The sequence below is a fragment of the Anolis carolinensis genome, unplaced genomic scaffold (assembly GCF_035594765.1).
Source record: "Anolis carolinensis isolate JA03-04 unplaced genomic scaffold, rAnoCar3.1.pri scaffold_14, whole genome shotgun sequence".
NCBI lineage: Eukaryota > Metazoa > Chordata > Lepidosauria > Squamata > Dactyloidae > Anolis > Anolis carolinensis.
The window spans coordinates 16,754,041-16,775,183 of NW_026943825.1; the positions used below are offsets into that span (position 1 = coordinate 16,754,041).

A 21,143-nucleotide genomic window follows, 5' to 3' on the forward strand; every position below is an offset into this window, starting at 1 on the left:
ATAATAATAATAATAATTTTATAACCAGCCTCCATCTCCTTGAAGGGACTTGGGATGGCTAACATGGGGATAATAATAATAATAATAATAATAATAATAATAATAACAGCAACTTTATTTTTGTATCCTCCCTCCATCTCCCTGAAGGGACTTGGGGCGGCTTACATGGGGATAATAAAAATGAAATGTATCACATTATTATTAATTATTATTATTATTACTATTATAGTTATTATTATTATTTATTACACTTTTATACTGCTTTTTTCGCCCAAGGGACTCAAAACAGTGCACATCAAGTAAATGGCAAAAATTCAGTGCCTCGCATATAATAAAATAGTACATCACAAGTTCAAAACAATGACATAGAACTAAAAATTAAAACCATTAAAACCTCCGAGGGTGCCTGCCATAAATGTGGGTGAAACCTCAGGAGGGAATGCTTCTGGAACATGGCCAGACAGCCCGGAAAACAGACAGCAACCCAGTGATTCCGGCCCTGAAAGACTTTTAAAATATCATTTTACCATTTATTATTATTATGATTTTTTTTGTGTGTGTCAGGAGCAACCGGAGTTGCTTCTGGAGTGAGAGAATTGGATGTCTGCAAGGACGTTGCCCAGGGGACATTGCCCGGATGTTTTTTGATGTTTTACCATCCTTGTGGGAGGCTTCTCTCATGTCCCCACATGGAGCTGGAGCTGATAGAGGGAGCTCATCCACGCTCTCCCCGGGTGGGATTCGAACCTGGCAGCTTTCAGGTCAGCATCCCAACCTTCAAGTCACGAGGCTTTTATCCCCTAGGCCACCAGAGGCTCCTAATAATTAAAATTATTATGATTATGATTGTGTTATATTGTATTATTGTGCCTTAATCGGTTTATCTGTTTGTTGATATTATTATATATGTTCTTTGGGCTCGGCCCCGTGTTAGCCGCCCTGAGTCCTTTTGGGAAGATGGAGGCGGGATAGAAAAATAAAGTATTATTATTATTATTATTATTATTGACAAGAGTATCATATCCTGTGTATTTTCCCCCCGTTTTCCTGGCTACGCTGTGCTTGTCTCTGCTGTCGAGACCCCTCTACACTTTCTAGGGCTTGAGAAGAAGCTGCTCTTCTCTTCTCGTCTCTGTTCTCGGTGGGGAAGGTAGGCCAATTTTCCTGTCTGGCGGCTCTGCTGATATCTAGAAGGGTGGCAGATACCAGGCGTTGGGCTGGCGAGAGACGCGGCTGTGGGTTGAACGCACATCGCCAGCCAAGCGTGAAGGCAAAAATAGACGCGGCCGGTTTCCTCCAAATGTTGGCTGCCAAAGCGCCGGGGGGCAGAAGGGAGAGCAGCTTTCGGGTTCCCCGCTCCTTCGTGGCAGCTGATGCTCAGCCCCAGAAGAAAGAGAGCGCAGAATCCCCCGCAAGACACCCAATGTCAGGGCGAAGGGGTGGCGGGGCAAAGATCTCAAGGGCCCACCATCATTCTGAGCAGAGACCAAGGGCAAATTTGTGGGACAACGGCCATACATGGGCAAACTTGGGCCCTTCAAGTGTTTTGTATATACATATAATATTGATAATAATATTATAATGCAATACAATTTAATACTAATAATAATGTTGGGTTTCCCCTGATGTTAAGTCCAGTCATGTCCAACTCTGGGGGTTGGTGCTCATCTCAACTCCAAGGTCATGTGGCTGGCATGACTACATGGAGCGCCATTACCTTCCTGCCGGAGCGGTATGTATTGATCTACTCACATTTGCATGTTTTCGAACTGCTAGGTTGGCAGGAGCTGGGGCTAACAGCGGGTGCTCATTCCGCTCCCGGGATTTGAAACTGGGACCTTTTGGTCCGCAAGTTTAGCAGCTCGGCACTTTAACTGGGTTGTTGTGAGTTTTCTGGGCTGTATGGCCATGTTCCAGAAGCATGGCCATACAGTCCGGAAAATTCACAACAACCCATTGATTATGGCCCCGAAAGCCTTTGACAACACATTATTATTATTACTACTACTACTACTAGTACTACTATTGGGTTGCTGCGCGTTTTCCGGGCTGTATGGCCCTGTTCTAAAAGCAGTCTAGAAGCATGGCCATACAGCCTGGAAAACTCACAGCAACCCAGTGATTACGACCCTGAGAGCCTTTGACAACACATTATTATTATTATTATTATTATTATTATTATTATTATTAATACTACTACTACTACTACTATTGGATTGCTGCGAGTTTTCTGGGCTGTATGGCCCTGTTCCAAAAGCATTCCAGAAGCATGGCCATACAGCCCGGAAAACTCACAGCAACACAGTGATTACGACCCTGGAAGCCTTTGACAACACATTATTATTATTATTATTACTACTACTACTACTACTACTATTGGATTGCTGCGAGTTTTCTGGGCTGTATGGCCCTGTTCCAAAAGCAGTCTAGAAGCATGGCCATACAGCCTGGAAAACTCACAGCAACCCAGTGATTATGACCCTGAAAGCCTTTGACAACAACAACAACAACAACATATTATTATTATTATTATTATTGCTACCACTACTACTGCTACTACTACACTGGCATTTCAGCCTGTTCCTGCACTGTTTTAAGGCACACTCACCCTGACTGTGTGATAAGGAATTAATCACTGTGAAACCAGAACCCAGCACCCAGGCACGGGCCACTTACCATTATTACACGGATACTTTACCCCGTTTTGGCAGTGTTTTGAAACACCATCCCTGCCCCGCATGCCCTGAGCGTGTGATAAAGGGAGCCGAAACCAGGGGGGGGGGGGGCGCAGGCACTCACCGGGGCTCGTGGGAGGGCCCGCTCTGCTTGAGCAGGACGAACTCGCAGTGCTGGTACATGTACTGGGTGTACTCGATGAGGCCGCTGACGGGGTTCTTCTGCTGGCAGGCCATGAGCTTCTCCATGGGGGTGCACTGGAAGGCCGTGTCGAACTGGGCGGCATAGCTGGGGGAGAGCGGGGACTCCATGATGCAGCGGGAGGACTCCTCCTGGTTGCTGATGGCGTTCAGGTCCTCGGGGATGTCGTCGCTGGCCCAGCGCCCGCTCTCAAAGTTGTCGTAGTTGGGGAACCAGTGGTAGCGGGGCCGCTTGCGCGGGGGCGCCGTCCGCGTGGGGAAGCGCTCCTCGCCGGGCTCCGTTGCCAGCAGCGGCTCGGATATCTGCTGCCCGTTCTCCACTTTCTCCTCCTGCTCCTCCTCCTTCACCTTCACCTTCCTCTCCTCCGCCTGCTGCTCCGCCTGCTCCCCCTCCTGGCCCTCCAGCAGCGGAAGCGGGGGCGGCGAGGACGGAGGGAGGGCCGGCGTGCTTTCGGGCAGCTCCGGCTCCAGGTAGGGCGTCAGGATGCTGGGGTCGGGCTCCAGGCCCGGCGGGACCATCTCTCGGATCTCCTCGGCCTTGGCCTTCAGCTGCATCCGCCGCCGCTTGTTGTCGGTGAGGGACCACTTGGGCGGGTTGGCGTTCTCCTTCCGCACCTCGCCCAGCTTCTCCAGGGCCACCAAGGTGGCGTTGACGTCCCGGGCCTTGGACAGGCCCACGTTCCGGGCCAGGTTGTGGGCCGTGGAGTCCGTGACGCCAAAGAGGAAGTCGCAGATCTTCTCCTTGACCTCGGCCATGGCGGCAGGATCGAGGCCGTCCTCGGGATCGGAGCAAGGAGGCAGGGGCCGATCCCACTGCGGCCGGGTGGGGGGGGTCGCTTTGTTCTGCCGCTGCTGCCGCCGAGGGCTTTGCGGAGTCCGCTAACCGCCAGGAAGGGGGCCGGTCCCCCACCTTGCAGACCAGGCCCCAGCTGTGGAGCTTGTACAGGTGGTGGTTGACGTCCTTCTTGGGGACGTCGAGGCAAGTGGCAAGCCGGCGGGCTGTCTCCGTCTCCTGGGGCGCGAGGCGTCTCAGGGCCTCCAGGAGACTCTGCTCGAGCCCTTGGCGGGTCACGGCCAGGCCCTGGAAGTCCGAAACCAGGCTGCTGATGCCAGTCTTTGAGTTCCGTCCGCCGGGAAGAGGAGCCTCGTTCCGGCTGTGGTTACAGGGAGGCCTTCTGGCCGCACCGTTGCTGTGCCAGAACCCAGAGTGAGTCCCGGTCCCTCGGGGTGGCCCTCGGTTCTGGGGCAACTGCAGCGAGGCCGGTGGTGGCAGCAGCGAGGCCTGGGAGAGCCGTCCCTTCAGGAAGAGGATCTGCTGCTGGTGGAGGTCCTCGGGGCCACCTCCCTGCGGGAGAAGAGGAGGACCACCGTTAAAGAGAGCGGGGAGAGAGCGGCCAGGGCCGCCGCGAGGAGGCTTTGTGGGGGCCTGAGCTGAACCTCTGCCTCGAGGGGCCCCTCTGCTCATAGCACCAGGCGGGAGGAGGCCGGCGCAAGGGTTCCCGCGGAACCGGGAGGAGGCGGAGGCGGCGCAGAGGCCTGGCGGAAAGAAAACAAGAGAGAGAACAAGGTGGCGCGTTACACTCCGAGCAGGATCCAGGAGCTCCGACCCTCTCTTTACTCCCTGGAAACCCCACCATGTCCCTGCCAACAACACTCGCTGGATCCCCACGAGCCCATCCATTACCCACCTCCCACACAACTAGGCCGGTGCAGCTCTCTATGCATATTCCGGTACCTAAGCGTACACACATAATTTGAGCGGACACTTTGCCGGAAAGCACCGGGAAGTGGGCCTCTCAGCACATAAAGAAGACGTAGGGATATTTGATGTCTAAAGTAAATAAGAGCATAGCGTGGCTAGTGCTATCAATAATAATAATAATAATAATAATAATAATAATAATAATAATAATTCAAGATTGAACTTCAAAGATTCTGGCAGAAACCAGTGCAGGTGGTCCCGGTGGTGATCGGCACACTGGGTGCCATGCCAAAAGATCTCAGTCGGCATTTGGAAACAATAGACATTGACAAAATTACAATCTGCCAACTGCAAAAGGCCACCCTGCTGGGATCTGCACGCATCATCCGAAAATACATCACACAGTCCTAGACATTTGGGAAGTGTTCGACTTGTGATTTTGTGACACGAAATCCAGCATATCTATCTTGTTTGCTGTGGCATAAAATAATAATAATAATAATCATAATAATAATCATAATAATAATAACAGGGTTGTTGTGTGTTTTCTGGGCTGTATGACCATGTTCCAGAAGTATTCTCTCCTGACGTTTCACCCACATCTATGGCAGGCATCCTCAGAGGTAGTGAAGTGCTTCTAGATGCTTCTGGAACATGGCCATACAGCCTGGAAAACACGCAATAACCCTGTGATCCCAGCCATGAAAGCCTTCAACAACACAATAATAATAATAATAATAATAATAATAATAATAATTTGCCAGATCCCCACAAACCCATTTCCCACACAACTAGGCGGGTACATCTCTCCATGCACCTTCAGGTAGCTAAGCGTACACACCTAATTTAAGCTGCCAATTTGTGCAAAGGACGCCCTGCCTACAGCAAATAGGAGCGCAGTGTGGCTAGTACTATCTATTAGCTTATGGTCGCAAACAGGAGACAGAATACACAGGATGTGTCAGAAATATTAAAAATTAACTAGGTATTTTAATTACAATAATAATAATAAGAGATAGAAAATGAGATATATAATATATACCGGTAATAATAAGATAAAAGTGGGGTAGCAAAGGTATATAATAATAATAATAATAATAATAATAATAATAATAATAATAATAATAATAATAGATTTTCCCCTGACATTAAGTCCAGTCGTGCCTGACTCTGGGGGTCGGTGCTCATCTCCATTTCTAAGCCGAAGAGCCAGCATAGTCCATAGACTCCTCCAAGGTTATGACTGCATGAAGTGCTGTTTCCTTCTCCCCCAGAGCAGTACCTATTGATCTACTCACATTTGCAAGCTTTTGAACTGCTAGGTTGGCAGAAGCTGGGGCTAACAGCAGGAGCTCACCCCGCTCCCCGGATTCGAACTGCTGACCTTTTGGTCAGCAAGTTCTGCAGCTCAGCAGTATAATCTGCTGCACTACCGGGGCTCCTGAAAATGGGGTATATAATAATAATAATAATAATAATACAGTTAGTAGGCATGGTGGCATTGAAGGCTTTCATGGGCAGAATCATTCGGTTGCTGGGAGTTTTTCCCGGGCTGCCTGGCCATGTTCCAGAAGCATTCTCTCCTGACATTTCGCCCACATCTATGGCAGGCATCCTCAGGGGTTGTTGAGGTCTGTTGGAAACTAAGCAAGTGAGGGTTTTCCTTTAAAGGGGCAATGCACTTAGGCCTTGTTAATAATAACAGAGATAAAATTTGAGTAAGTATAATAATAAAAATAAAAGAGATAAAAGTGGGATATATATGTGGATATATATATATATATATATATATACACACTACATATTAAAAATGGGGTATATGATAATAATAGAGCTAAAAGCAAGGTATATATAATAATAGAAATAAAAGTGGGGTAAATAATAATAATAGATATTAAAAAGTGGGATATAAACAACAATAATAATAATAAGACATAGAAGTGGGGTATATACAGTAGAGTCTCACTTATCCAACACTCGCTTATCCAACATTCTGCTGGCCCGTTTATGTTGGTTAAGTGACTCTACTGTATATATAATAATAGAAATAAAAGTTGGGTAAATAATAATAATAATAATAGATATTAAAAAGTGGGATATAAACAACAACAATAATAATAAGAGATAGAAGTGGGGTATATAGTAATAAAAATAAAGATAAAGGTGGGGTATATATATTATTTATTTACTGTATTTATTAACTGTACATGTAATAATAATAAAGATAAAAGTGGGGTATATAATAATGAACATAAAGTTAAAGGTGGGTGTATTATATATATATATATATAATTTATTTACGGTATTTATCTACAGTACTTCTACCCACCTTTCTCAATCCCGGAGGGGGCTAAAAGCAGCTTATATTATAATAATAGAGATAAAATGAGGTAAATAATAATAATAATGCTTGATCTTGCCTGCAGAACCACCTCCCTGTGCCTAATAAGATATAAAACAAAACCTAAAAGCGAAAGCACCACAATTTTAGGAAGGAGACCGAAGTGCAGCCAGCCATTTCAGGAGAAAAGGAGGGAGCGAAGCCTCTTACCTGGCTTGGTCCCCTGCCTGCTGTAAGGACTGGGCATTTCATAGAAGAGGGCAAGGCACAGAAGAGGGGAAACCTCTCCGAGAGAGAGATCAAGATCGCAGAAAGAGGAGACCGGAGGCGCCACTGAAAGGGAGGGGGGGGGGGAGAAAGGAGGGTTCACCCAGTTGCAAAGCCTTGGCAAGGATTGCGCCAGACTCCCTTCGCCGGATAAGCTTCACTTTCAGTTCTCCGCCAGTCCCTCCTCCTTCTCCTCTCGGGCCAGAAAGCAAAACCTTTGGGAGTTTCGGTTCCTGTTCATCACAAGGACTGTAAGGCCAGGCCAAGCTGTGTGGCCAAGATGGCAAGAGAGTCTTAAGAGGGAGAAACAGGCAAACGAATAGTCTGCTACAGTTGGCCTTTATTCTTTCTGTGTTATTTCTGCCTCTGAAGCCATGCCTAGGAACCCTTCTGAGGCACGTGGGTGGGTGGGCGTGTTTGGGGTCCAATAATAATAATAATAATAATAATAATAATAATAATAATAAGGAGCAAGCCATCAGAACAAATGCAATTAAGGCCAAGATCGAAAAATCAGCTGATGAACCAAAATGCAGACTCTGCAAGGAAACCGACAAAACCATGGATCATATCCTCAGCTGCTGTAAGAAAATTGCACAGACAGACTACAAACAGAGGCACAACTCTGTGGCCCAAATGATTCATTGGAACTTATGCCTCAAGTACCACCTCCCAGCAGCAAAGAACTGGTGGGATCACAAACGTGCAAAAGTATTGGAAAATGAGCACGCAAAGATACTGTGGGACTTCCGGATCCAGACTGACAAAGTTCTGGAACACAACACACCAGACATCACAGTTGTGGAAAAGAAAAAGGTTTGGATCATGGATGTCGCCATCCCAGGTGACAAAACAACAGGATAAACTCAGCCGCTATCAGGACCTCAAGATTGAACTTCAAAGACTCTGGCAGAAACCAGTGCAGGTGGTCCCAGTGGTGATGGGCACATTGGGTGCCGTGCCAAAAGATCTCAGCCGGCATTTGGAAACAATAGACATTGACAAAATTACGATCTGAAACTGCAAAAGGCCACCCTGCTGGGATCTGCACGCATCATCCAAAAATACATCACACAGTCCTAGATACTTGGGAAGTGTTCGACTTGTGGTTTTGTGAAACGAAATCCAGCATGACTATCTTGTTTGCTGTGTCATACAACGTCGTTGTGTCAATAATAATAATAATAATAATAACAACAACAACTTTATTTTTATACCCCGCCCCATCTCCCCAGAGGGACTCGGAGCGGCTTACATGGGGCCATGCCCGACATAGAAATACAACAACAGCAATAAAACAGTAAAACAATTTCACATCAATAAGCCATCAACATCAGTAAAACAGTCATAAAAGTCAGCATACAGCGTAAAATGTTAAAAATGGGAGGCTAAAACACGGATCTGGGCCAAAGTGCAGAAAACTTCACATGGGAGAGGTAGTTTCATAGCTAAAATAGTCAATAAAGTGCAAAGTAATAATGGCCAGGCATCCTATTGTTGAGTGGGCAGATAAATCAACCTACAATGATTGATCCTCGAAGGCCTTTTGGAAGAGCCAGGTTTTTAGGCTCTTCCGGAAGGAGAGTAGGGTAGGGGCCTGCCCTTTTGCAACACAGCAGGGATGTGGTGATCTTCACTTCACTTTATTTCTTAATTAGTCGCTCTCCACCAGAGTGCTCCGAGCAACTTACAATTTAAAATATCATTCTACAATATAAAAAACATTCAACATAAAAACATTCAACAGTGACTATTTGGCAAATTAGATCTGATTTACTTAAATGCACAACCAAACAGCCAAGTCTTGAGCGCTTTTACAAAAGGTTGCAACTCCGACATTGCGCTAACATATGGAGGCAATGAGTTCCACAGAATTGGAGCAGAGGCCGATCTGCAAGAGACAGGTGTCCCTCAAAAGGCGGAACGGAAGGAAGATGAAGGCTCTTAGGACCACGGGGAAGGAAACCCAGCAGAATTGTGGCGCCAAAAGAATGAAGCCGGAGCCCGGTGATCCGGGTCAAGGGCAGGGCTGAGAACAGCGGAGCGTAAACTTTCCTCCCTGGTATTGGTTCGCTAGATCGAATCACCTGCTCACGGCTCCAAATGCGGAACAAGACACTCTCCGAGCGGCGAAGGTGCCAGGAAGCACAGAGGCAAGCGAGCCCACCTCCACTTCTCTGGCCCTGTCCATAGTGGCCGTTTAATGCAGATCGAAGCTGGCTTCAGGCTCCACCAGTCAGACAACGAACGCCCGTGAGAGTGTGCAAAACAAAGCTCTTATTCAGGGGTCCCCAGACTATTATTTTATTTATTTATTTAGAGTATTTATATTCCGCCCTTCTTTCTCACCCCGAAGGGGACTCAGGGCGGATCACATTATGTACATAGAGAGCAAACATTCAATGCCCATAAACACATCAAACCGAGACAGAGACAACAGACAGACAGACGCAGAGGCAATTTAACCTTCTCCTGAGGGGATGTTCGATTCTGGCCACAGGGGGGAGCAACTGCTTCATCATCCACTCTGACGGCACTTCCTCATTCCAGGTCGTAAATTAGTTAAACTTGCCTCCCCACTTTTTTTTATAAGTGGTACCTTATTTCCTACTTGATAGATGCAACTATTTTTCGGGTTGCTAGATCAGCAATGAGCAGGGGCTATTTTTTTATTTTTAATTGACGGGTGCTCACCCTGCCACAGGCTGGCCTCAAACTCATGACCTCATGGTCAGAGTGATTTATTGCAGCTGCTCAACAGCCTGCGCCACAGCCCGGCCCCCAGGGTCATGTACCTGACCCCTGTCCTAAACTTTACAGACTTAGGGTTGACCTAAGCCTGAAACAACTTGAAGGCACACAACAACAACAATCCTAATTTTGGACTATTTCATCACAGTCCAGCCCCCCAACAGCCCGAGGGACCGTGAACCGGCCCTCCACTTAAAAGGTTTATGTTGTAGGCACCATGGAGTGCCATTTGTAAGCTGCCTTGAGTCCCCTCAGGGGTTGAGAAAGGCGGGATATAAATATGGTAAATAAATAATCTAGACACATAATACAAGTGAAAATCTGTATGTGCATGTGGCACGGGTGTCTGGCCTCTACAAACAGGCGATAGTTCCAAGTGTTGGGGAGCCACCAAGTCACCCCCTCCCAGGACATTGCAGGTTACAGCAAGCACATCCCAGTGTTCCTTTCTCTCCCTATTTGCATGACCCCGCCCACTGACTCTCTCTTAACCCTTTCCTACCCTTTTCTATGGCACACAGCAAACAGAGTTCTTGATCAGCAAGTGAACATACTAGACCGGTTTGGGGAGAATTCACCAGGATTTATAGGTGTTGTAAGCACTGGGACGTATAGTTCACTAGGAATCTAAGAGTAACTCCACCAACGATGGACCTGGATCTCACTTGGCACACAGACCCAAGATGGCCAACTGTGAATACTGGCAGGCTTTGCGGGTGATTGACCTTGGCATCAGAGAGTTATAGTTCACCCGTATTCAGAGAACACTGAATCTAGCAAGTGACAGATCTGGACCCAACATGGCCAACTGGGAATACTGGGGGTGATGGTGGAAGGGTTGACCCAAAAACGTTGGAAATTGTAGTTCACCGACATCCTTATGCATTTTCTAATGGGAGCACTGATAAAAAAACAATAGGAAAGATTGCATTTTTTTCTAAGACATAGCATCACATATGACCAAACTGATATTACCTAATATCCAAAAACAAACAAGGCCCTTTCCAAATAACCTGGGCATTGCCAGGTACCCAAGCTAGTAATAAATAAACGTTTGAGGACCCCTGCTCTTATTAATGCGCAGCACTGCTGCGTGTCATCTCCATCCAGGCCTCAGACTGATTCCGGTGTTCCCTATGGAATCATCTGCACAGATGTTGTCGAAAATTCATGCCCCTGCCCCTCAAAATAAAAGGTCGAGCTGGAGCCATTTGTAACTAGAAATCTCTACATCCAGTCTTTGCACACCTCACTTTATTCAATCCCACTCTCTGAACTGTGCAAAGGAGGAAAAGGAGAAGGCGCTCTCTCCTTCCGCACCTTCAGGAGGGAATCCAGGCAACCTCTCAGGCAAGACCCCCGGCCACAGTCCCCTCACCTGGGCCCCCCAGTGCAGCAGCCTTTACGGCCCTGTTCGAACCAGGCCCATCACTTGAGACCCAGAGGTGAAATTCCATCCCTTGGCAGCTCACACCACTGCGCATCGCTGCCTGCTGCAAAGATTCAAGTGGGGTAACTTTATCCCAGAGGAGGAAGGACGGGCCCAATGTTCACCGCGTTCCCCAAGCCGCTCTGATCCCTTTGAATCCCCAAAGGCATCTTGTGGCCGTCGATGCCCTTCTCGTGTCCTCCTCACCTTGGAAGAGCTTACGCCCTTTGGTTCTGGGCTACTTCAACACGGGCCGAGAACTAGGAGAAAACGGTCAGCGGTAGAGTTGTGCATTCATGTGGAATTGCTGTTCGTTTTGTGTAGTTTCATTCGTCTACTCATTTTCGTATTCGTGTCCCACTAACGAAAATGGGCCGCCTACACGACACAAATTTTCGTCTGGCTTACGAAAAACACGAAAATTTTCATGCCATTGGCGGCAATGAGCTCCCAAGGCTCATCCACACATACCCCCTTCGGTTTTTGGGCTAGAGGGGTGAAAAAAGCCAAACACGGAGGGCATTTCAATCCCTTTCAACCCACCAACTTTTAAAATGCTTGGATCTTCCCCAGAGTACTACATTATTATATTAACCCCCATTTCCCCAGATCAGATCTAATGCGGAGGGAGGCATGTCTCTCATCCAGGCTCAGGTCAGATTCCCAGATCCTACCTCTCTCTCTCTCTCTCTCTCTCTCTATATATATATATATATATATACACTCACACACACACACACACACACACATATATATAGATATAGATATATATAATATTAACACCCATTGGTACACATCAGCTGTAAGCCCTCTGTCAGTACCTGCTTATTGTTACGGGGCAGAAACGAAAGGAAAACGAAAGCAAGCATGTTGACTATGCAGTTTTCATTTTCGTGTTGCCCCTCGTTTCCTATAAAAATGTCACCATTCGTTTTGTGCAGACTAACGGTTGAAACAAAACGACAGCATGAAGGAAAAATTTTCACGCACATCTCTAGTCAGCGGATCACAGAGAATTGCTTCTCATGTGTATGTACTTTGAATATGCACTGAATATGTTTGAATAGTTTTAAACTAGATTTTTTAAATATTGTTTACATTTAATCCTGTTTTAATGTTTGTATATTTGCATATTTTAAATTGCATCCCCTAGGGGGAGATGAAACAGGATATAGATAAATAAACATAATAATAATTGTAATACAGTAGAGTTTCACTTATCCAACTTAAATGGGCCAGCAGAACGTTGGATAAGCCAGAATCGAACATCCCCTCAGAAGAAGGTTAACTTGCCTCTGCGTGTCTCTCTCTGTCTCTGTTTGATGTGTTTATGGACATTGAATGTTTGCCTTATGTGTGTTATAATGTGATCCGCCCTGAGTCCCCTTCGGGGTGAGAAGGGCGTAATATAAATACTGTAAATAAATAAATAACGAATATGTTGGATAATAAGGAGGGATTAAGGAAAAGCCTATTAAACATCAAATTAGGTTATGATTTTACAAATTAAGCACCAAAACATCATGTTTAACAACAAATTTGACAGAAAAAGTCATTCAATACGCAGCAATGCTATGTAGTAATTACTGTATTTACGAATTTAGCACCAAAATATCACGATGTATGGAAAACATTGACTACAAAAATGCGTTGGATAATCCAGAACGTTGGATAAGTGAGACTCTACTGTAATACATTCTAACACTAATAATTGATAACTTAGGGCCCTTCCACATAGTCGTACAACCCAGAATATCAAGGCAGAAAATTCCACCGTATCTGCTTTGAACTAGGTTATCTGAATCCACGCTGTCATATGTTCCAGTTCAAAGCAGAAAATGTGGGATTTTATTCAGCTGTGCTGAAGGGGCCCATAGTCACTTTGAGATCTTTTTCGGGAGAGATAAAGCAGGGCATAAACAAATATAATAACAGTAATAACCGAGTTTGTGGCAACCACAAAAACATTATTATATGTTTGGAGTAGAGCAACAACTTTCAAAGGAAGGACCTCACAACGAAACAGGAAATCACATTTCCCTAATTTTGTTACATAAGGTTCCTATATTATTCTAGTTTGGGGAGGCCCCAAAAGGCAGAGAGACCTGGTCTGAACTACAACTCCCCGGCTACAACTCCCCACATACCCCTTTGATTTCTGCACAGAAGAGGCCCTTTTCTCCCAATGGGTTCTAGTATAGGCATGGGCAAACTTGGGCCCTCCAGGTGTTTTGGACTCCAACTCCCACAGCTGTTAGGAGTCTCCGGTGGCCTAGGGGATAAAAGCCTCGTGACTTGAAGGTTGGGTTGCTGACCTGAAGGCTGCCAGGTTCGAATCCCAACTGGGGAGAGCGTGGATGAGCTCCCTCTATCAGCTCCAGCTCCATGTGGGGACATGAGAGAAGCCTCCCACAAGGATGGTAAAATATCAAAATATCCGGGCAATGTCCCCTGGGCAACGTCCTTACAGAAACAACTCCGGTTGCTCCTGACACGGAAAAAAAAAGCTGTTAGGAATTGTGGGAGTTAGAGTCCAAAATACCTGGAGGGCCCAAGTTTGCCCACGACTGGTTCTAGCGGGATATGTTGGCCCCAAAGGGCTTCTCCTTGACGTGGGGAGCTAGCCGAGGCCTCCCTTCCGCCCTTCGCTTCCCTTCGGGGCCTTACCGTCCTCTCCTCCCTCCCCGCCTCTCGGGGGGCTCTGGAGAAAACATCCGCGGCCGCTATTGTGCACAAGGGACGGCCATGAGTGATGACGCACCAGGGAAGGAGGCTGGGCTGCGCGGGGTCGTGCGTCAGGGCACTGCCTTCCCTCTTCTTGCTTGCCTTCCTTCCTTCCGGTCCCGGCCTGGCTTCCTTGGGAGCGGGAACCAAGGGCGCGGGATGCCACAGGGGCTTAGCCGGCTTTAGGGGAGAAGTTCAAGGAGCAGCTGGAGAGGCCCGGCCCCCTTCTCTCACCCTAAAAATACCAGGCAGGAGAACAAGAGAAGAGGGCACAGGAGGCAGGCCAAGGCAAGCCAGGCCAAGGCAGGTACTCCTTCCATTGGGATCTGGGATATTCCCAACAACAAACATCCAACTTGCAAACGGCTCCTGGCTAAAGACGGGGCTGAGGCAACAGGAATAATAATAATAATAATAATAATAATAATAATAATAATAATAATACTTTATTTATACCCTGCCACCATCTCCCAAAGGGACTTGGGGCAGCTTACAGAGCACTCAAAGGTGAAACACAAAAAAATACAAAAACTGCAGAAACAATAACAGAAAACAATAGCAGCCAATATACAGTAGAGTCTCACTTATCCAACACTCGCTTTTCCAACACATTTTTGTAGTCAATGTTTTCAATACACCCTGATATTTTGGTGCTAAATTCATAAATACAGTAATTACTACATAGCATTACTGCGTATTGAACTACTTTTTCTGTCAAATTTGTTGTATAACACGATGTTTTGGTACTTAATTTGTAAAACCATAACCTAATTTGGCGTTTCCTTAATCCCTCATTATCCAAGTGAGACTCTACTGTAAATATCTCACTTCATAAAAACCCCTTGGTTAAAATCAATAAAATACAGCAAGAGCTGGAAGTATAAAACAACAATAGCCAGAGGAATGTGTGTGTGTGTGTATGTGTATAACAACAATACCAAGATAAATCATATATATATGTATATATGTATGTGTGTATACATATTTATTATTATTATTTATTTACTACATTTATATCCCGCCCTTCTCACCCCGAAGGGTGGCTTACAAATTAAATTTACATACAATATTATATTATTAGCATAACACAATACTGGCATTAAATTACTATATTGTACTATATCAATGTATTGTATTATTATTAGTAATATTGCATGTAAGATATAATACTATTATATTGTATTATTATTATTATATATATATACATGTGTATATATATGTGTGTGTGCATATATATATATGTGTATATACTGGCAGTCCCTGACTTTCAAACATCCCACTTACAAAGGACTCCTAGTGAAGGATGGGGCTGAGACCACAGGAAGAGAGAGGATTCTTATATTATTAGTATTTGTATTATTATATTATATATTATTTGCATTATTTATTTATTTATTTGCAGTACTTTTACCCCACCTTTCTCAACCCCAGAGGGGACTCAATGCGGCTTCACACACATGGCAATAATTCAATGCCTAAAAACAACCATTTAAATAAAATAAAACATTAAAATACAATTAAAAACAGTTAAAACATTTTACTCCGAAGAACAGAGTTAATCACATTATATTATTATTATATGTATATTTATATATTTATTTATATCAGCAATTCTCAACTTAATAATATTATAATAATTTTATTTTTGTACCCCGCCTCCATCTCCCCGAAGGGACTCGGGGCGGCTTACGTGGGGCCAAGCCCAATCAACATTGTTAAAATATAAAAGATGACATACTAAGTACATACATAGTACATTGCAAGTACATAGGACTTCTAGTTAAGGACGGGGCTGAGAACACAGGAAGGGAGAGGTATCTTATATATTATTAGAATTATTATTTTTAATACTGGTGTTTTCTAACACAGAGAAGCCATTGAAATCCACAAGCATATGGACAAATTCAACAGAAAAGAGGAAACCCATGAATAAAACACTGCTTAGCAGTATTAGAAAATGCCAGAATCAAAACAATAAATAAAGAACACCACTCAGAAACAAGGGGAACTCCGGGCAGCAAATAATCCAGTGTCAGTTAAACAAAGGATGCCTCCAGGCAACAACAGCCAGGCTACCTCTATGCAAGCTCCCTCACTGATTGACCTTGCAGCTGCAAGGCTACTCAACTATTCAAGATTGCTACTTGCAGCATTCACACTTGCTTCCAACAGACAAGAGTTCTTTCTCCCACCCTGGACATTCCACAGAGATATGTACAGTCCACTTGCCTTGCTAGCAAGAGAATCTCTGAAGATCCCAGTAACCACAGATGCAGGCCAAATGTCAGGAGAAAATGCTGCTGGAACCCACCCACCTACGATGGCACTTTTGAACGCTGCCGGGCTGCCCACCTTGCGATTCCACGCTGCCCACATCCTTCATCACTTCGGCATCCGAGAGGGCGGCAGGAAGCTCCGCATTCCCACAGCAGATGGGGAAACCCTGAAGGCCAGCCATGCATGAGGAAGATGCGCACGCTCGGTTCAGTCATTAGAACCACCCCACAGCCGGCTATTTATAGTCGGTGCAGAAAGGCCGGTCAAGTTCACTCTAGGACTCGACGGGCAACCAAGCGCATTAAGACGCAAAACGGCTGGGGAAGTGCAGTGAATTCACCCGTCACTGCAAGGAACATGAAAAGTAAAGGCACCTCCCGTCGCCCTAGGCCTACAGGACATGCTCTCCTGAAGGTTGGCAAGTGGAGAGAGCTGGGTTGATGCCAAACGCAGTCATCACACTCCCCTAAGTGTCACTTCACTTAGTCACTTAGACCATCCGTTCCTCAGATTTCGCACAGATCACAACATCTTCTCTAATCGCCTCCATTCGTATCTATTTCGAGCACGAGTTGGCCAGTGTACCATTGTACAACCATGCTCATCTCTTACATTATACACCAAACTGAATGAATACGACCATCAGGTGGGAGGTCTCGTCCATCCCTGCAAATACCATGTTAACATGACATTGCTCCAGCGCACATCTGTTCTGCGCATCACGTGGCTCACAAAGCGTTGTTTGAGTTGGGCAATGTGGCACAGAGGATCTCTCACTTTGGATATTTTTTGAACATCCTCTTTCAATCATCATCCAGAGAAGGAGATTCCACCTGAACATTAGGAAGAACTTCCTGACTGTAAGAAAGGCTGTTCAGCAGTGGAACTCCCTGCATCAGAGTCTTTATCCCACCATGGTCCTATTATCCACGGTTGCACAGCCTGCCCTTCCATGCAACTTGGATAATTCAACTCTGCTCTGTAATTGATATGGTTGTGTTTCATTTTGGGATGTTTCAAATACAGTAGAGTCTCACTTATCCAACATAAATGGGCCGGCAGAACATTGGATAAGCAAATATGTTGGATAATAAGGAGAGATTACGAAAAAGCCTATTAAACATCAAAATAGGTTATGATTTTACAAATTAAGCACCAAAACATCATGTTATACAACAAATTTGACAGAAAAAGTAGTTCATTACACATTAATGCAAAGTAGTAATTACTGTATTTATAAATTTAGCACCAAAATATCACGATGTTTTGAAAACATTGACTACAAAAATGCGTTGGATAATCCACAACGTTGGATAAGTGTGTGTTGGATAAGTGAGACTCTACTGTATTTCATTTTAGGATGTTTCAAATAACTGTTTTACTATGTTTAATTCTGTAATTTGTATTATGTTTTAATTGTACATCAAACTGATGTTTTTTAGGGCTTGTCCCCATGTGAACCACTCCGAGTCCCTTCGGGGAGATGGAGGCGGGTTATAAGAAATAATTTACTATTATTATTAATTATTATTAATTATTATTATTATGGTGGAAACTCCTTCCTTGGAAGCGTTTATACAGAGGCTAGTTGGCCATCTGTCAAGGGTTTGATTGCACTTTTCCTGCCTGGCAGAATGGGGTTGGCCTAGATGGCCCACGTGGTCTCTTCCAACTTTATTATTCTATGAGTTTATAATTCTAAGTCTCTTTTCACCCTCTCTTTTGGAGGCTAAACAGACCCAGTTCTTTAAGACACAACTCAGAGGGATTCATGGTCTTCAGACATTTGATCCTTTTGGTCGCCCTCTTCTTCTGGACACCTTCCAACTTGGAGACAATATCTCTCTTAAACTGTGGAGCCCAGAATTGGACACAGGGTTATCCCAGGCCAAAGCAGAATAGACAGGCACCAGGACTTCCCTTGATCTGAACAGCAGATTTATTTTGATGTAACCCAAAATCTCATTGGCCTTTTTAGCTGCTGCATCACACTGTTGGTTCAGACTACAGACCTTCCATGGCCAGACAGCCAGGGCAGTGTAACCCAATCCTGTACAATGCCCAGACTCAAGAACCACCAATCCACAAAGCTACCATCTCATTGGGATCCGGCTTCAATTTACTGGCCCTCATCCAGCCCACTATGGCATCCTGCAGCACTTTCCCAACTGCCTTGGATGACAACGAAATACACATCTGAGTGTCATACTGAAAGCTCCCCACCCACCCAAGCAGCTTCACAGAAGTATTAGACATCATGCAGAATGATAGCACCCTTATGACACCCCACAGCTCCAATGCCATGGAGCTGAATAGTGCTGGCATCCAATCCACCATGTCTCAATATAATAATATATACAGTAGAGTCTCACTAATCCAAGCCTCGCTTATCCAAGCCTCTGGATAATCCAAGCCATTTTTGTAGTCAATGTTTTCAATATATCGTGATATTTTGGTGCTGAATTCGTAAATACAGTAATTACTACATAGCATTACTGCGTATTGAACTACTTTTTCTGTCAAATTTGTTGTATAACATGAAGTTTTGGTGCTTAATTTGTAAAATTATAACCTAATTTGATGTTTAATAGGCTTTTCCTTAATCTCTCCTTATTATCCAAGTTATTCGCTTATCCAAGCTTCTGCCGGCCCGTTTAGCTTGGATAAGTGAGACTCTACTGTAATACTAATATTATGCTATACTAATTATTATTAATATATTGTATATACATATAATATTGTTAATTGTATTGTATTGTTGTGTACTGGCATCGAATTCAGCCAGTTTTGTAAGCCACCCTGGGTCCCTTCGGGTGAGAAGGACAGGATAGAAATGATGAAAATAATAAATAAATAAATAAATATAGTAATGGTAACACACTGCTATAATTATATATTATATATTACTTGTAATATTACCAATAATATTGTAATATAGTGGTATAGTACAATATAGTAATAAATACTTATGTTGTACTATGCTAATAATATAATATATTGTATGTAGATACAACTTGTAAGTCGCCAGACACTGTATTTCCTTGAGACCAACGCGTCATCGAATCTAATGTGCACCTCAATTGTCAATACCCTGAAACCAAAAAAAATATTTGCTGCCAAATGTAATGCACAGTGGCAAATTGTCCTTTGGCCATTACAGTTGCTGCCTGCTTAGAATTCCCTTTACAAACAAAAGTGTGATAGCATCAAATCTTCCAGCAACAGAACGGAAAGGAAAACCTTGGGGCGCATCTGTTCTGTGGAATGAACGCACTTTAAGGGCCTTGGTTCAATGCTATGGAACTATGGGGATGCCGTTTGAAAAGGCCTTGATCCTTTTCTGTCAAATAATGCAGGTGCATCACTAAATTATTTTATTATCATCGCAAAACCACAACTCCTAGGATGCCCCTAATATTGAGTCTTGGCAGTTAAAAGTGGCGCCAAACTGCATCAACTCTCCAGTGTGGATGCATCCAGAGGAGATCAAAGACTTTGCAAAACTACAACTCCTGGGATTTCTATAATATATTGAGCCTGGGCAGTTCAAAGTGGGGCCTAACTGCATCAACTTTGCAGTGTGGATGCATCCAGAGGAGGACAGATACCTTGCAAAACTGCAACTCCTGGGATTTCTATAATATTGAGCCTGGGCAGTTAAAAGTGGTGCCAAACTGTATCAACTCTGCAGTGTGGACGCATTCAGAGGAGGACAGATACCTTGCAAAACTGCAACTCCTGGGATTTCTATAATACATTGAGCCTTAGCAGTTAAAAGTGGCGCCAAACTGCATCAACTCTGCAGTGTGGATGCATCCAGAGGAGGACAGATAACTTGCAAAACTGCAACTCCTGGGATTTCTATAATATATTGAGCCTTGGGATGTCCATAATATTGAGCCTCTGCAGTTAAAAGTGGCGCCAAACTGCATCAACTCTCCAGTGTGGATGCATCCAGGGGAGGACAGATACCTTGCAAAACTGCAACTCCTGGGATTTCTATAATATATTGAGCCTGGGCAGTTCAAAGTGGGGCCAAACTGTATCAATTTTGCCATGTGGATGCATCCAGAGGAGGCCAAAGACCTCCAAAAACTACAACTCATGCGATTTCCATAATATTGAGCCTCTGCAGTTAAAAGTGGTGCCAAACTGCGTCAACTCTCCAGTGTGGTTGCATCCAAAGGAGAACAGACACCTTGCAAAACTACAACTCCTAGCATGTCCATAATATGAGCCTTGGCAGTTAAAAGTGGGGCCAAACTGCATCAATTTTGCAGTGTGGATGCATCCAGAGGACAGATACCTTGCAAAACTGCAACTCCTGGGATTTCTATAATACACTGAGCCTCAGCAGTTAAAAGTGGCGCCAAACTGCATCCACTCTGCAGTGTGGATGCATCCAGAGGACAGATACCTTGCAAAACTACAACTCCTAGCATGTGTATAATATTGAGCCTGGGCAGTTAAAAGTGGCGCCAAACTGCATCCACTCTGCAGTGTGGATGCATCCAGAGGACAGATACCTTGCAAAACTACAACTCCTAGCATGTCCATAATATTGAGCCTGGGCAGTTAAAAGTGGCGCCAAACTGCATCAACTCTGCAGTGTGGATGCATCCAGAGGAGGACAGATACCTTGCAAAACTGCAACTCCTGGGATTTCTATAATATACTGAGCCTCTGCAGTTAAAAGTGGTGCCAAACTGCGTCAACTCTGCAGTGTGGATGCATCCAAAGGAGGACAGACACCTGACAAAACCACAACTCCTAGCA

The 21,143-nt window shown here is 44.7% G+C and overlaps 1 protein-coding gene and 1 long non-coding RNA gene across 8 annotated transcripts in view; one reads left to right on the plus strand and one right to left on the minus strand.

The window, feature by feature from the left end:
• The window catches only part of adar (adenosine deaminase RNA specific), a 37,160-nt gene that overhangs the window by 15,557 nt on the left and 460 nt on the right, over positions 1–21,143 (minus strand). For 2 of the 7 annotated variants that reach the window (XM_062964779.1, XM_062964775.1), the window contains exon 2: positions 2,800–4,412. In XM_062964779.1, the coding sequence (XP_062820849.1) occupies positions 2,800–3,632 (833 nt within the window). In that variant the 5' untranslated portion in view covers positions 3,633–4,412. Of the gene's footprint in view, positions 1–2,799; positions 4,413–7,129; positions 7,299–14,033; positions 14,134–21,143 lie in introns of those variants that run through there. The other 5 variants (XM_062964782.1, XM_062964780.1, XM_062964781.1 and 2 more) reach the window with 5 other exon arrangements.
• LOC134294271 (uncharacterized) lies at positions 14,164–19,243 on the plus strand. Its single transcript, XR_010001224.1, has 2 exons — positions 14,164–14,397; positions 15,960–19,243. It is a non-coding gene; the product is annotated as an uncharacterized LOC134294271 (long non-coding RNA).